Source organism: Callorhinchus milii, unplaced genomic scaffold (genome assembly GCF_018977255.1).
Source record: "Callorhinchus milii isolate IMCB2004 unplaced genomic scaffold, IMCB_Cmil_1.0 Scaffold2, whole genome shotgun sequence".
NCBI classification, from domain to species: Eukaryota; Metazoa; Chordata; class Chondrichthyes; order Chimaeriformes; family Callorhinchidae; genus Callorhinchus; species Callorhinchus milii.
This window is the reverse complement of record NW_024704743.1, coordinates 76,536,834-76,555,004: the sequence shown is the minus strand read 5'-3', so window position 1 is coordinate 76,555,004 and position 18,171 is coordinate 76,536,834. Positions and strand designations below refer to the sequence as shown.

General features: G+C 40.1%; 1 protein-coding gene across 1 annotated transcript in view; it reads right to left on the bottom strand.

Annotated features, from left to right (window-relative positions):
• bbs9 (Bardet-Biedl syndrome 9) overlaps window positions 1–18,171 on the bottom strand; it is a 168,944-nt gene that overhangs the window by 138,296 nt on the left and 12,477 nt on the right. The window contains exons 5-6 of the mRNA XM_007900881.2: window positions 10,806–10,870; window positions 10,110–10,223 (exon numbers count right to left, since the gene is read on the bottom strand). Coding sequence (XP_007899072.2) covers window positions 10,110–10,223; window positions 10,806–10,870 — 179 coding nt within the window. The remainder of the gene's footprint in view (window positions 1–10,109; window positions 10,224–10,805; window positions 10,871–18,171) is intronic.

The following is an 18,171-nucleotide window of genomic DNA, read 5'->3' as shown; positions in this document are numbered from 1 at the left end:
AGCAAATTATTTCCATTTAAAGCCTATGACAATAATTTAGCTTTTTGGTGCAATATTTACAATATGGAAATGTAAGTCAGTGTGATTTTCCCTACATTAAACTTTTACCATGCAGGTTTAACAGCCGATCTCAGGTGGGAAATGCATGATCTTCTGTGCTATTTTCAAGCATCTGGCCAGCTGCTTAGCCTGATGGGAAACGCAGATGTTTTTTCACAAGCCCATGAAACTGGTACAATTTCTGAAATGTGCAGAATATGGCAAAGTAACTTTTAACATGGTAATTAAAGTCATCACCGTGAAAAAGTTTACTTGGGAGGGATATATACCATTTTAGTTTCTAGCAAACCATTTAGTTTGCTACAGGGGATTATCAGGATGTAAAATCTATATCATAAACCAGATATGTGTGTGTGGGGGTAGGTGGGACTTGATGGAGGTAAAAGAGAGAAACAGACATTTAAATCTACACTGCACTTTACGACATCTGTGGCAAATATATCATAGCTCAAGTCAGAATAATCAAATTGTAGCAATGCAAATACTCTTATTTCATTTCAAGCTATACTGATTATAATGTGACGCTACAGTATTTGACAATCAGGCGCTGTTGTACAAAAGAACATACAGTAAACAACAACAACTTGCATTTATATAGCACCCTTCACTCAGGGTAGCATCCCGGAGTGCTTGACAGTTGCAGAGTCTGACCTCAAGCTAGGCGGAGAGGGGGGAGGTGACCGATCAAAAAGAAAGGTCTTAAGCTGGATTTGAAAGTAGGGAGGGAGGGGGCAAGGGGGAGGGATCGAGTGAGAGAGTTCCAGAGTTTCAGGCATAGTGGCTGAAGGCACAGGTACTGATGGTGGAGCGGAGGGAACGAGGGATCGAACAGGAAGCCGAAGCCAGCCGAACAGAGGCAGCAAGAAGGGGAGTGGGGGGTAAGCAAATTGGACAGCTAGGGAGGTGCCAAGGCATGAAAGGATTTGAAAACGAGTGAGAGGATCTTGAAATCAATTTGTGCGGTAATTGGGAGACAGTGGAGCATAGCAAGGACTGGTGTGATGGGGGATTAAAATCCAATTTAATCAACAATCTACAATGTGCATGTATAATTCAATGCAGCCAGTAAGTGACTACAAGACAAATTGTAGTCAAGACTACAGTTCCCATGATTCAACAACAACATACATTTATGTAGCGCCCCTCATGCAGGGCAGCGTCCCAGAGCGTTTGACAGTGGCAGAGCATGATGCCGAGTCGGGGGGAGGTGACCGTAAGCATGGTCGAAGAGGAAGGTCTTCAGGCGCAACTTGAAGATGGAGAAGGAAGGAGCAAGGCGGAGGGATAGAGGAAGAGTGTTCCAGAGTTTGGGTGTGTAGTGGCTGAAAGCGCAGCCACCTATAATGATAATAATTCTTGCATTGAATATACTACTTTTTCACGACTTCTAGACGTCTCAAAGCTCTTCACAGAATAGACTGTAAAATGAATTGACTGTAGATTTGTGGGCAAAACACGGCAGCCAATTACGCATAGCAGTTTCCTACAAACAGTTGTAGATTGAAGTGACCAATTTTTTTTTGAAAGATTATTATCAGGCGTGTGGAATAAGGAAACTTGCCCAAGGTTTCGCCCTGTGCTTTCAGCCACTATGCGCCCTCGCTGGTCGAACGGAGGGCATGAGGGACATGTAGAAGGCCGGAGCCAGTCAGGCAGAGCTAGCGGGTTATGGGTTGGGGAATAAGCAGGTCGGAGAGACAGCAAGGTACAAGGGATTTGAAACAAGCGTGACAATCTTGAAATGATCCATCAGGCGACAGGAAGCCAGTGGAGCTTTGCTAAGATGGGTGTGATGGGGGCGCGGAGTTTAGTACGGGTGAGAATGTGGGCGGTGGAGTTTTGGACCAGCTGGATCCTGTGCTTGGTGGAGCTGGGGAGACCAGCAAATACAGCATTTGAATAGTCGATGCAGGAGGTAACGAATACGTGGACCAGTATTTTAGCTGCGTCTGGGGTAAGGTAGTCAGAGGTGGGTAATGTGGCGAAAGTGGAGGAAGGTGGTCCTGGTCAGAGATGGATGACAGGAAAGGAAGGACAGCTGTGGGTCGAACCTGATGCCGAGGTTGCACACTGGTTCAGTAAGTCTGAGGAATAGGCTAAGGAGGTTGAGGAGGTCAGAGCCACAGAACAGAAGACATTGACGGAGGCCAAGGAATATGGCTTCCGTCTTGTCAACATTTAGTTGCCATTAGTTTTCGCTCATCCAGGCCCTAGTGCCTGCCAGACAAGCTGAGGAGAAACCATTTGAAGAGACGAAGTGGAGACGGTTTGACTCATCTTCATCCACCGCACTTACCAGTAAGTGTTGGAATCGCATTGAGTCATGGGGAGTGCATCCTTTCTGTATAGGTCATCAGATGAAAACTACATTTCCTGGGATTCAATGCAGCCAATTGGGAGATTGTTGGCCAAAACATCAGGAAAAACTCCTTTCTCATTTTTTTAATAGTGCCATGGATCGTTTAACGGTTACCAAAGTGTGTCGGCAGGTCAGGATGTCATTTCCCACGATTCAATGCAGCCGATAAGTGTGGGAATAATGGAGAGTAGGGGAGCGGTGTTACGAGTTAGGAGGTGATTAGTACAAGTAGTGCAAAGAAATCTAAGTGGTTTTGATAAGAAACTGAATGGGATTCGGTGAATGTATGACATAGGCGATTATACGATTCATGAAGACACTGCTTATGTGAGTTTTATTGTACAACACAGTAATTGACCATTGGTCTGTTTTGGTGTATCAGCCAAGCAAAAGATGTTTGGATTGCAAAACAAAAAAAAATTAATTAGGTTTTGTTCTGCATGAAGTTATTTCTCACTCGCTTTGCAAGTGAGAGACCTGAGTTCAATTCCAGGCAGAGGGCGAAACCTTGGGCAAGTTTCCTTACTCCACACAGAGCCTAATAATAATCCCTCCAAAAAACCAAAAACAATAATTAAATTGGTCATTTTCAATCCACGACTGTTTGTGGGACATTGCTGTGCACAATTGGCTGCCGCGTTCGCCCACAAATATACAGTCAATTCACTTTACAGTGTGTTCTGTGAAGCGCTTTGGGATGTCCTCCTGACGTGAAAAGCACTATATCAAATGCAAGGATTATTATTTTATTATTATAATAATCCTTGCATTCATTCATCCTTGTTCATTCACTGTTATGTGCAAATTGACTATCGCAGCCACCTACAGATACTGTCACTACACTTTACAGCAAATCGTATAAAGGACTTTGAGACTTTTTCATGATGTGATACGGCACTATATAAGAATTTGTTTAGCAAAAGAAGACCAAGGTCCTTCTAGGTCGCCTTCCACCATTCTGGCAGTCGCTTGTCATGTTATGTCCCAAACTATACACTGTATCCCGTGCTTGTCATGGTCTACAATTTTCCCTTCAGAATCTTAAAGATTGTAATCATATTACCCCTCAACTTTCTCTTCTCCAATGTGAACAGGCCCAGTTTATCTAATCGTTCTTCGTAGTACAGTTCCTCCACCCACTCGATATCAAATGCAAGGATTATTACATTTTATTATATATGGGAAGCTGATGCTCAACGTCATAGGTTCAACAAACTGACAATGTGACACTATAGGAAACTACAAATTCCTGAACCCTTGCCCAGAATACCACAGCACTTTGCTGTTTGTACTCTAAAATATATCTACATCCTGACTTAATGCGAAAGAAGGAATACCATTCAACATATTTACATTTAAAAATGTGACACTGTCAGATTTTTAAATAAGAGTTTACTCTTGGAGTAGTGAGTAATAGAGTTAGTTTGAAGATTGAGGCAAACCAAATATCTACATCAAAACTCAAACTTGAAGATTGTAAGCTTGGGACTTTATAACTTGCACTGCTCAGCAAAAAGCAGGGGAGAAGTTTATGGAAGTGGCTAATGCTTTCTGGTTTTATGCAGTGCACTTTTATTACAACAAACAAACAAACTAAATTACATTTGTATAGCGCCTTTCACTTCGGGAGGATGTCCCAAGTCGCTGGACCCGAGCTGAGGATCAGAATCAGAGCGAGTAGAGGGCATGGGGGGGAAGAAGGGTGACCGAAGACACAGTCAAAGAGGAGAGTCTTGAAGGAGGGAAGGGTGGGGGCGAGGCAGGGAGATTGCTGAGTGGATTTCCAGAGGTTGGGGGCAGAGTGGCTGAAAGCCCACCCTCCAATAGTGGGGCGGGCGAAGCGGGGGACATGAAGCAGGCCCGAGCCCGCTAAGCAGAGGGAATGGGCAGGTTGGTAGGGGGTTAGGAGGTCACAGAGGTAGGTGGCAGCAAGGCCATGGAGGGCTTTGAAAGTGAGGACTAGAATCTTGAATTGTATCCTCTGTGTAATGGGAAGCCAGTGGAGTCGTTCAAGGATTGGGTGATAGGGTCACGGAGCCTGGTGCGGGAGACGACACGGGTTGCAGAATTCTGGATGATCTGCAGCCTATGGAGGGAGGAAGTGGGGAGGCCGACAAGCAGGAATTTGCATAGTGGAGCCTAGATGTTATGAATGCGTGTATGAGGGTCTTAGTGGCCTATGGTTTGAGACAATGGCGGAGCCGGGCGAAGTGCGGAGGTGGGAGAAGGCAGAGCGGGTCATGGCATGGATGTGGGGTAGAAAGGACAGTTGAGGCTCAAGTTCAATTTGCAAACTGCAGTGAATTGGTGAAGTCCAATGCTTTATGGAGGCTGGCTAGTCCACTTGATATAAAACTCACTCTACAGTTCTAGGTTACACCACAATACAAGATGACATTTTTTAACCTTAAAAGTTCAAACAGCTGCAGGCACAGCACATTGCATCATCATCCTCTGGGCCAGTGACCCTCAGGATGATACTTTAAAGTATAGCAAAGATTCCCACGGCTGCCACTAGAAACATGAGACATGTGTGCAATACTACCGGGGAGAATCTAGTGTGAGGAACATAGCAATTATCAAATACTGATTCCTGGTGTAACTCTCACCTGCAGATGTGTGGGCATACCAGTCAACACCTTCTAATGCTCACAAGTGCCTCACAGTTTTAAAAGCTGTATTTTATTAAAGGTATGTGTAGACATACCAGTCAGCACCTTCTAATGCTCACAAGTGCCTCACAATTTTGAGAAGAAAAGTAATTAGTCGCAGAGCTGTAAACATGAGAGTGTTAGTTCTAGGCTGTTTGTACACAGAATCTGCAAATCTTTGAATTATTAATTAAGAATAACTCAATTTTTGGGAACATTAGTCTTCAACCTGATATCTGCATGAGATTGGATGTTATGAGAAGTATAAATTTGACTTGATCAAGTACTCCTAGAGGCACAATTGCTCTATTGGTGCAGGAAGCATTGGGTGTTTATTACAGTTGTCTGAGTTGAAAAGGAAAGATGAACATTCTGAAGTTTTGCTTGCTGTTTCTGAGGATGGTAAATAGGTGGTGTAAAGCACATGAGGCCCAATTGTCTACACAGTATTTGAATGTAAAGACATTTTTTACTTAAAAATTAAGATCAACCAGAATTGGATAAAATTCTTCAATATAGCTTTTATCTGGAAGCCATTTCTTTTAAGAATTGTAGAAAACCTAGCATCTGAATTAAGATTGAATTGCAGATGTCAGACAATAACAACTTCCACTTACTTAGCCCCTTCAAGCAGGGTAGTATCTCAGAGTGCTTGAAGGAAAACTAGATAGATTGCACATGGTCTTTGATGAGAAGGCGGTTTTGTACTGTATGTCTAAGATTTTTTTTAAATCTACTCCATTTTACTATGGTCTTAAGTAGATGAAGAAGAGGAACACCATATGTTTAACTGTTAAAATGTGTGCATCTGTCAGTACGGAGTTACATCTGGTGTGGGGTTCAACACCCTGAAACCAGATTCCATTTCCATAATATGACTTATTTGGAGAAGAAACCTGATCTCTACAGATATCCTATATGTTCCCATTACAGTATCCTCTGCTAGAAGGTGCATGAGCAATAACCAACAATTTCACCAAATTGTCCAACCATTTGAGTCAGTGACAGGGCGTGACAGTGACAGAGTCAGGGCGTAAATTAAGTATTAGCAACAGAAGTAGAAGAGAAAAATTTGAAGATTTGTTACAATATGGAATGCTTTACCACATGGGTCTATAATATAAATATAAAATATAATCCTTACATTTGATATAGCCCCTTATCACATCTTCGAGATGTCTCAAAAGTGCTTCACAGAATATACTGTCAAGTGAATTGACTGTATTTTGTGGGCGAAATGTGGCACCCAATTGCGCACAGCAGTGTCCCACAAACAGTCGTGGATTGAGTGACCAAATTATTCTAATTATTTTTTAATAATATTTGTTTTAATTAATTATAGAAGCAAAGTGAATGACAGCATTTAATTTAGAATTGAATACAAATAATATTAAAGGGTATAACGAAAGTGCAAGGGAATGAGAACAGAACAAATACTTCCAACAGCACAGCAACAGCACAAACACGATGGCCAGATCCTCTCACGTGCTGCACGTCAACCTCCTCCCCTGATTTTCAAGCTTATTTTCACACTTCTGTCAAATTTGTCCCTTCCCCAAAGCACCGAGATGGGGGCTGGATATCGTCTGTTCCAAGGCCTTCATCAACAATTCTGGAAAGCTCAGCGGGGGTTAACTTACTCTTAGATTTTATCACCCTCCATCCTTCTATTCCATGATACATCGCACTAATACATAAAACATGCTATAAGGATGCCTCCCACATACAGTACTAATTAGCAATGCAGTATATTCATTCAGGATCACTGCTGGTGACATCGTAAAACATTTAAACTATAGGAAACAGCTTTGGTTGTTCCAGAAGTTATGTAAATGCCTTCAAATGTTTTTGAATGATAAAGGGCCTTAAGTGTCCACTGTTATGATACCTTTTTAAGGTACAGTACAACATACATTTACATAGTGCCTTTCACATTGAGAACGCGTTTCAAAGTGATTGACATTCACTGATGACTGGCCACCCAAGTTGGGGGGAGGGGGGAGAACTGAGATGTGGAGAGGGGAAAGATGATTGAAAGCATGGTCTAAGAGGTACAATAAAATGTACTAAAACAGTAAATGTAATTTGCACAAATTGTAAACTACATTCTGTAATATTTAAAATATTTAAAAAACAATTGCTATAATTGTTTTAATCATGAACACTATGCCCTACATTTATACCACAAAAAGTAAGTAGAAGAGAGACTCAAAAGTCACATGAAAGAAAAAAAAGGCTTGAAGTGGTATGGGAATAGGGAGAGACAGTGGGATTGAATAGATTGCTCTGAGAGCCCGTGAAAGATCAGTTAGAGACATAATTTTTAGGAGGAAAAATAACAGCTAAAGAAAGTATGGCCAAAGCAATCTAAGTGTAAATCAGCAAACAACTTTAACTTCTAATAATTAACATCTAAATTGAACAAATGGACAGCAAGCTGTTTAGGCAAGTGGAAGAATTCATAGGAAATCAAGTAAAAATTAAAAGAAACTACAAATAACAAAAACTTGAAATACAAATATAAATGATAGAAAGGCTATAGCAAATCATCAGCACTTGAAAACGTTCTGAGGCTGGCCATTGTGTGATTAGATTTAATACGGTGCGGTTGACTACTAAAACCTCAATGTAATGCGGTGTAAATTCTTAGCTTTACATGTTGTGTCTTGCTGCCTCCATAAAATTTCTGGCATAAACTCCTTTTTGGCTGTTTATGATCTGACCACTTTATCTCTAAAAAAAAAGATAAAATCCCTCCACAATTCTCGTAGACCATCCAATGATCTAGAAGTCAGATATATTAGTGTGAAAAGCCAGCCAGCGTACAGGATGTGAGCAGACCTGCTTTTCGCATGTACGGTAAACAGATTCCACAGTACAACCACAGTCTGAGCGAAATATAGTGAAGTGCATTATAAAGGGCAAATTGTAGACTTTTCAAGGAAATTCTAGAATACACGAGGAAATAAGTCACTTCACACTGTACTCTGAGAAGCTGCATAAACATTGAGCTATATCTGAGGCTTGTTATAATAGCAAATGTCAACCTGATATTCAAATAAACCAATGAAACATGAGCCTAGAAATGCTAAACCAATGTAGTGGGAAAAATGCTTGAAAACATTATATGGGATGTTATCCATGTTCATCTAAAGAGCACTTACATGATTTAGTTCATCTAAAGAGGTTTTATAACTAGCATTAGGTCATTCCTGACAAAACCACTGGAATTCTTTGAGGAGGCAACTAATTTAGCAGATAAGGATTATCTAGCAGATCTATTTCACTTGGATGCTAGACATCATTTCATTGAAAAATTCATCTAATATTAGAAATGTTAGTTTGAACTGAAACCTAACGTAGCAATAGGAAGCAGATGATCATAAACGGGATAAAAGGCTGGGAAAAGTACCACAATTAGCAGAATTCCGCAAGGGTCTACTCTCAGTGCTTGCTGTTCATAAATGACTTGAGTAAAGTACTTTTGTAAAATTTAAAAATGTATTGATCCCAAGCTATGGTGGACAACTGATACTATGGTGGGCATTTGATATACGGCAGATTAAAAAGTACTCAAGTTGAGCTTGAGGCACTTTCCAGGTGTTCCAAATGCCGGTTCACCCTCTTGCGAAAAATGGAACGAATGCAGATCAGCCCATCTGACATCCAAATGGCCTTTTTCTGTGCCATAAATTTGTATGGTTCTAACCAACGTGTAACTATCATTTGGGGCGGGAGGGAGGTAAGGGGTGGTCTCTATGGTTGAGGTGGTTCCACGAGACATGCCTGGAGAAAGTAGCACTGGTGAATCAACACTCTGTACCACTGTCAGTGATATTGCTTAGGAACAGCATTGTAGCACATAGGGCTAAGTACAGGCAGCCACAATATTCTAGTGGATACAACTGCTTCCCTTGCGACAGGGTGATGTATTGTTTGGAAGGAAAACGAGCAGGAATGAATAATAGAGGTACATTTTGGAATTTTAGTTTAATCACTTTCAATGATCTTTAGGGAAGAGAGGAATCCACAATGTGGTGGGCTTTCTTAAAATATTCACAGAGCACAAAAAGTCAATTCAGCCCATCATTTCCAGCTTTGAATTGTTTGTGGAATGAACGGTCACAGTGGGCTCAATGGCCTTTACTCATTCTACAGTGGTTAGAGCACTTGCCTTGCAAGCAAAAGGATCTGGGTTCGATTCCTAGGCAGGGTGAAATTTTGGGCAAGTTTCCTTACTCCACACGCCTGTTTATCTAGCAGTAAGTAGGAATCCAGTTGTTAGTTGACTGGCGCATCGATTTTTCGGAGGTAACAATCACTCCAGATTTCTTTTTAAAAAACAATAATAATTTGGTCACTCAATCCACGACTGTTTGTGGGACACTGCTGTGTGCAAATGGCTGCTGCATTTTGCCCACAAAATATACAGTCAATTCACTTTATAGTATATTCTATGAAACACTTTGAGACGTCTCGAAGATGTGATAGGGTGTTATATCAAATGCAAGGATTATTACTTTTTCTCTTCTTAAGCATTTCCTGGTTGGGCACAGCACAGATGGAATGCAACTCACATCTCCCTCTGGAATGAACCAGCCTCAGAAGAGCTTCCTGCATTGTAACAGGGAAATATTTTAATTCCTACACGATCCAACATCATGGCCTCTCCAAAGCAGATTGCCAAATAATTATGCATTTGTGCTAAATGATGGGGTGTTTTATGCTATAGATATCCTAATGGGAAATGGATCGAGACTGCTCAGATTAATTTTGCTTGGGAAATCAGTATTGTTAGCACAATAATTACAAGTTGAAAACTTATTATTGGCAATGTTAACAAAAATAAATTTGTCACCAAGCTTTTATTTCTCATCAAGCTTCACTAGGAAATGAAATGTTTCTCTCAGGGATGTAACACAACCTGTCAGGTTTCTTGCAAAATTACTTATAACATCATTTATTTTTACCTCGAAAATTGCTTATGGCCTTCAGGGCACCCTTAGAAACATGAAAAATACTTTAGAATACATTCTTACCTTTTATTCCACCAAAACCTCCATATGTTAAGTTGCAAGCTGTCCGTTGAAGGTTGTGTTCATACATTAGTTTTAACTGGTATTGATTTCCATGTTCAACTGTACCCATCGTTCCTGTTCATAAAAAGTAATCATACCACACATGCTGGGTGAGAAATCATAAGATTTAATATTCTGTATTTATTTTAGAGAAAAGCATAATGTAGTCATGCGGCATTTCACATGTTGTCTTTTTCGTTTGACCACTATTTAGTCCACAGCAGAGCATAAATGTTTTCAACTATATTTATGACAAATTCAGGTAAGCCAGTTTTTCTCTCCTTATATAAAGCAAGATAGAAGACTAACTCTCTGTATAAGTGTAAGACTTGGGACCAGAAGTTTCTAGGCTCAAATCCCAGTGGGTCCATTCAGCCCTTCAAGGTTGACAAAATGAATATCATGTCAAAACAAATAGGATCTGCCCAAGGTGGCTCTGAGGAGACATGTCTGGAAATGTGAGGGAAGTTTGCATTAATCCAAGTCACTGCTGGTGGTTGTCTGGCTCAGAGATGCATACATATCCTCAACCCTGCAAGCCAGAGCCTTAACAGGGGAATTCTGGCTGGACAGATACCATGCTGCGCAATTATCAACAGTTTAACATTGAATCAATAATCATGGATCCAGCGCAAATGTTGATGGAGTATACACTACCTGAGACAGCGAAGACTGACAGCTTTCTAGGATGTAGAACAGCCAAGTGAAGTAGTTCTGTACCGCTGAAAGAACAAAGCCAAACCATGTTAACTCTCACAGAAAAGCATGCCCAAACCAGGGAAATGAGGAGAAATGGTTTCACACAGAGTATTTAGACTTTGAAATGCCCTGCCGGAAGTGGTGGTTAAGGTAGAATCCATATTAGGTTTCAAACTGGAACAAGACAGATATCTGAACGAAGTAAACTGCACTGGTATTGGAAAACAGAAGGTAAATGGGAGCGAAAGTTTTGATTTTTAAAAGAACCAGCACAAACAAAACGGGCCAAATGGCCTTCTTCTGTGCTGCAAATTTCTATGGTTCTAATCCAACCTAGATCTGTCTGACAACATTAAATTAAGTTGCAAGAAAACCCCCAGCAAAAACACGCACAAAAATATAAGTAAAATGTGAAGGTCAAATCCACTTTCTATGCATATAAAAATTGTGGCACTATAACAACTCACAGCTCATAATATGTATTGTAGAACACCACATAACCATACATGAACTATCAGCATTCTACTTGGTTACTTGTCCACAAGCTTATACCAGATTAAAAAAGAGAGAAAATGAGAGAGGTCCAAGAGAGAGAGGGAAGGGCTAGAACAGTGTGGTACTGTACTCAGTTACGGCATAATTCCCAACAGAACAAATTTTGTTGTTGCACTGTGACCAATTTGTAATTTGAGTAATGTTCAATTTCTTGCGCTGTTTCCATCCGAAGGGTGCGTTTTCCAGTATGAGACTATTTAAGCTGTCATTTGTTTCAATGGTACATTTTAACCCCATTATTTTGGTATGGATTATAATATAATAATAAAGGTAGACGTTTTGGTAGACCATATGTTTTCTCCTTACTGACTTTCTGTTTTTTTCGGCATACTAGGGTGCAGCAGTAATTTTGTTTCTACCATGTTGGCCAGAACTGATTGAAGTACTTGAAGTGTGCCAAATCTGACCGGTGCTTAGTAAAGCTCCAGTATAACCTCTGGAGCCTTGTATTCTACTCTTCTGGTTTCATATCTCAACATTGTTTGTTTTTTTAATTCCTCTGACACATTTTGCCACTTCATGGAGTCCTGTAGCTTAGCAGTTGGAGCTCTCGCCTCGCAAGCGAGAGGACCCGAGTTCGATTCCCAGACATGGCAAAACCTTAGGCAAGTTTCCTTACTCCACGTGCCAGTTAATTGTCGATTGGTGGATCACTTTCTGGGGGTAATATTCCCTTCAAAAAAAAATTTATGATAGTTTGGTCACTCAATCCACGACTGTTTGTGGGACACTACTGTGCCCAATTGGCTGCTGTGTTTCACCCACAAAATTTTCAGTCAATTCACTTTACAAGCTATTCTGTGAAACACTTTAAGACGTCTCAACGACGTGATAAGGAGCTATATCAAATGCAAGGATTATTATTATTTTCTTACTATTAAAGGTAATGAGTCCATGATCACTCCCACGTTCCCTTGAAGGTTTTCCTCTGACAACTAATTCCCATTCATTATACAGTTATGATGCCTGTTAGTTTTACTTTGAATGCAACAGCAAGAGATGGATCAAACAACATTCTCTGACGCCAAATCACAATTTTCTCTTACTCTGTATGTAATGAGATATTTGAGAATCAAGAAACATGGACTTTCAAGTTAAATCATCAATTAAAGAACATCTCCACTTACATTAGGAATTTGGAATTAGTTCCAAAAAGAAAGAATTGAGGAATCTGATTTGTTAGAGGTTACATAACTTCTGAGCAAACTATTACAAACACAAGGAAATTGTTTGGACCTAGAATAAGGAAGAAAAGAGAAACTGATTTCTTTAATAAACATGTGGGTAATTGATAGCAATTCCAGATGAGAATAATTCATTTAAAACACATTATGAAGATGTATGAAACCAGCTAAAAAAAAACATTTTTATGAATAATAATGCTTCCAGTGGTCTCACATGTGCCATAAAACTGGCATCCTATCAAAGTAAATGATTCTTCAAGCTATGTTCTGTATTTCATTCAAGGGGGGATACGGACAAATGGTTTTATTGCTGCACTTTACAAATCATATATTTTATTAAATACACAATAATATAGTGCCATTAGATACAATGCCTCATGTTGAAGCATCTCAAAGTGCTTCAGTTTCCTCTAAAGTCTACTTGTAGGTCAACGCGGCAGCCGATTTGCCCCACAGCAATGTCCCATAAACAATAATAATAATAATAATCTTTGCATTTGATATAGCGCTTTTCACGTCGGGAGGACGTCCCAAAGCGCTTCACAGAACACACTGTAAAGTGAATTGACTGTACATTTGTGGGCGAACGCGGCAGCCGATTGCGCACAGCAATGTCCCACAAACAGTCGTAGATTAAAAATGACCAATTTATTATTGTTTTGTTTTGGACGGATTATTATTAGGTGTGTGGAGTAAGGAAACTTGCCCGAGGTTTCGTCCTGACCTGCAGGGAATTGAATCCTAACCACTGAGCTATAGGACTCCACGTACTTCCATATACACAAACACTTATAAAAATACTTTTCAGATACAAAATATTATCCAGAAGGCTAATCAAATAAATGTTGGTTATCCATCTCAAGGAGCAACTGATATATATTCTAAAACAGCGGCAATGATTTGGATACAACAGATCAATTTGTGGAACGACTTTCAGGTCCGGTGGACGTCACAGACTCTCGGTGGAATCAGCGCCACGGAGCTGGCCTGCACAGCCAACTTTCCACCTGCTGTGGCTGTGTCTGAGTCGCATTGTCCCTGCTCCTGGATAGGGGTACTTATTGACTCCTTCGTCTTGAACCCGGAAACAAAATCTGAATAAATCTTGGCAATCTTCTTTGTCTGCCATCCCATCAGTGCCACGACGAATATCACCAATAGCATGACAGGCACAACACTTTCACAAGAGCATCTTGATTCTGTGAGCAAACTGTGTCTGATTTGTTGGTTCCAGGCGAAATCTCACGAAGTGAAGTGAATCTCATGAAGTGAATGACCAATTCTATCTAAGGGATTGTTGCCCAGGACATTACATTTGTATAGCGCCTTTCATATCTGGAGGACGTCGCAAGGCACTGGACAGTTAAGAATTCGCAATCGAGCTGGGTGTTCGGGAGAGGCGGAGGGCGGGGAGGGTAGAGGTAGGAGGGTGACCAAAGGCGCGGCCAAATAGAGGGTCTTGAGACGGGCCTTGAAGGAAGCAAGGGAAGGGCTGAGGCAAATGGATTGTGAGATGGAGTTCCAAAGGTTGGGGCAGAAAGGTTGATGGCCTGACTGCCGATGGTGTGGCGGGCAGGGCCGGGGACATGAATACAAATGTAATTTGTTGTCGTCGTTGTTGAACAGACAGACAGGATCCTCGGTTTAACATCTCATCAGATGACGGTACCGCAAACATTGCTGCACTCTCCCAGCGTGGTGTATGGGATTAGTTTGCTCTGTTCATTCAAACAAATCTTTCAATCAGCCTGAAATAACGTTATAAGCATAGCACATTTTGAAAAAATTACTAATTTAAATTTTTTTTTGAGTAAGACTAAAATTTGATTTGTGCGCAACTAGGATGCCGTAATTTGATCAACTCATTTAATCGAAAAAAGGCCTTGAACTCTATAGTGTAATAATATTTATATTACATTCTCTATTTGATTTCAGGTTAATTTTCAATTGGATAACATTATTATGTGTGGAACCCAAAAACAAATTGGTCATCATCTTGTAGCAATGTCAGTTTTAATAAGAGAATGCACCAGATCTACTAATATTTCTCCTAGTTTTGTGTTCAGTAGATCATATAAAACACAACCACTAAATCTAGGGTGTCCACATTGGAATACAAATCTAATGTGCTCATACAGAAACAATAATCTTTTGAACCTGACCCTTCTGAAATCAATAATTTCTCTTTTACAGTAGATGGAGTTTCACTCCCACACAAAATAAAATGAGACCAATCCGACACAATACTTTTTTTAAGCTAGTATCCGTGCAGAACATGCTCTGCTGAAGTGCCCCACCATGGCTACTGTGTGCCAAATCCTCATAGATTTAACTGACAGATGAAGAATAACCTTCTGTACAAGGTACCAGTTAGCAATCAGTATCCATTGATTTTGTTTCTCTTTGACCGAGTCTTCAGCTCCCCTCTCGACTCTCTTCCCCTTCCTCGCTCCCTCCCTTCCCTCCCCTCACCCTGACCATTTCCCCCCTCCTCGCTCCCTCCCTTCCCTCCCCTCACCCTGACCATTTCCCCCTCCTCGCTCCCTCCCTTCCCTCCCCTCACCCTGACCATTTCCCCCCTCCTCGCTCCCTCCCTTCCCTCCCCTCACCCTGACCATTTCCCCCCTGCTCGGGTCATGACCCAACTGTGCAGCGCCTTGGGACGTCCTCCTGACGTGAAAGGCGCTTTATAAATGGAATCTTGTTGTTGTTGTTGTTGTTGTTGAGTTCTAGGTTAGGGTACGAGAGGGGTGGGTTTGGTGGGGGAAACCTGAAGGGGACAACAGGTAAGCAATTGATAGATATTACTAAACATACGTTAGGTTTCTCTTGCCTCATAAAAAGGAATAAGCTGCAACTATTAATCAGAATAAATGTAAATGTACTGTTTTAAAAGTAAATGTAATTTGTGGGCCCCAAATTACACCTTAGTTCAACATTCACAATAAATAGCTCCCTCTGCTGGCCAATACCTGTCAATGTCATCCTGCTTTATTTCACTTTATGATTGGGTGTTACCAACTGTAGTTTAAGGAGATTAATGTTTGGAGGGAGGAGAAGACTCCAAATAATTCAAGTAATTTACTGTGCTCTCTGAACAGTGGTATATATATTATATATATTTAGAAAACTCTGATAATTTGCTCACTGTGATGGGTATTATATAGAAAATGTCTAGTTCTCAATGTTAATTGGATAATTTAAGGCAATGCACATAGTTGCTGGTTTGAAGGCTGATTTAATTTTTTTGCTGAATGATAAGAGGGATAGTGTATCGTGGTATTTGGTCAACAGTTTACTGCGACTCAATTTTGTCAAATCATTAACCAAAATTCAGGAGATTTTCCCAATAGGAGAATCGTGGGTGTAACTGGCTCAGAGCCCAGGGTGGGAGAAGACACGAGCTGCAGAGTTCTGAATGTCTGCAGCTTGTGGAGGGAAGAGTTAGGAAGTCCGGTGAGCAGAGAGTTTGCAAAGTCAAGCTGTCACCCAAATGATTTGGGATAACACCCGACTTTTTCCAATGCAAAGTAATGTAATCCAAAATTAATTTCACTAAATCAAGGATGGAGATTAGACATGTCACATTCCCTGATCTAATGTTATCAGACGATAATTTCTGCCTAAACTACGAGGAACATAGGAACAGGAGTAGCCCATTCAGCCTATTGAGCCTGTTCCTCCATTCTATAAGATTATGGCTCCAATTTGAGCTTTGGTTGAAGCAAAGTTTAATGAGTCACTGTCCTTTATACATCTATCAGCATTCTAAAATAACCATTAATATTTTACTCAAGTTATAATAAAAACTAAGAATAAATGCATTTGTTGAAAAATAAAGCACGAAATTTTAAACATAAGTTAGATCTCAAAGTACGTTTAGAAATTAATAATAATCCTTGCATTTGATATAGCACTTTTCATGTTTTCTAGATCTTCTTTTCATGTCTTCTTATATCCTATATTCACAGAATATAATATAAAGTGAATTGACTGTATATTTGTGGGCGAAACACGGCAACCAATTGCGCACACCAATGTCCCAAAACAGTTGTGGAATGAAGTGACCAATTCATTGTTGGGTTTTTTCTTGAGGGATTATTATCAGGCGTGTGGAGTAAGGAAACTTGCCCAAAGTTTTGCCCTGCTGGGAATCAAACCCAGGTCTCTCACTTGAGAGGCGAGTGCTCTAACTACTAAGGTACAGGACTCCATATTAAACCCAAGGTTACTAAAAAATTGAATGAAATGGAACATTTTTTGAGGGAGTGGATACTTATTTTGCGAGGCGAGATGAGTGTGGTTTGGTTCAGCTCGGCTAAATCTTAAAAAAAAATTTGGTTAAATAAAACTCAGCTATAGTAGAGTTAAATCTGTGAGGATTTGGCACACAGTAGCCAAATTGCATGAATTGCTAAGGTTGACTTGCAAAACTGAATGCTAAACCTCAAGTTTTCTAGGTGTAATTAATATGTGAACATTCATTCGCGTATTAATTACACCTAGAACTAATAGTTACATCAAACTGCTCACCTGAAATAATAATAATAATCCTTGCATTTGATATACAGTCTTATCAGGTCTTCAAGAAATCTCAAAGCGCTTCACAGAATATACTGTAAAGTGAATTGACTATACTTTGTGGGCAAAATGCGGCAGCAAATTGCGTACATCAGTGTCCCACAAACAACCGTGGATTGAGTGACCAATCTATTTTTGTATTTTTTTTTTTTTAAATTATCAAACAAATAGATTGGTTATCCCCGGGAAAAAGATCCACCAATCGACTAAGCAAACTTACCCAACATTTCGCCCAGCCAGGAATCGAACCCTGGTCTCTCGCTTGCTCTAGGTTAGTGTTTTAACCACTGAGCTACACTCAGTCTCTCACTTGCGAGGCGAGCGCTCTAAACACTGAAATATTAATGAAATCAAATCATATTGCTGTACCAATATTGGTTCAGCAAATATGTTATTGTAAATTGGTACAGTGTACATCAGGTGGATGGTTACTGATTGTTTTGATGGTTATGCATTGCTTTGTAGTAATGTGTTCTGATATGCTATCCCACATGAAGGGCACTATATAAATGGAAGCTGTTGTTGTTATTGTTTTTATGCTGTACCATTACAGCGCTTTGGGACATCCTCCCGACTTGAAAGGCGCTATACAAATGTAATTTTGTATTGTGTATTATATTGTACTACCATCATCTCAGCAAAGATCATTTATCCACTAACGTAATTTCAGGAATATTTTCAGGAGAAAAGCATGCATTTCTAACCTGTTGAGGCATAATCTGAAGTATTAATTCATATTTATTTCTTAGTTGTCAATAATGAATTTTATTCCAACGAATGAGTTTTTAACTTGAGGAAAATATTAATGGAATTAAAAAAGCAGCTACAAATTTTAAACAAAGGTTAGATCTCAGAGTATGTTTGGAAATTGCATGAATTGCTACGGTTGATTTAGAAAAACTGGTAAATTGGATATTAACACTGGCAGTATTTCCAATAAAAGGCAAAATTCTAGGAAAGTTACTTCAATGTTGCTGATTACTGGAGTGGAATGGATTTGTTAA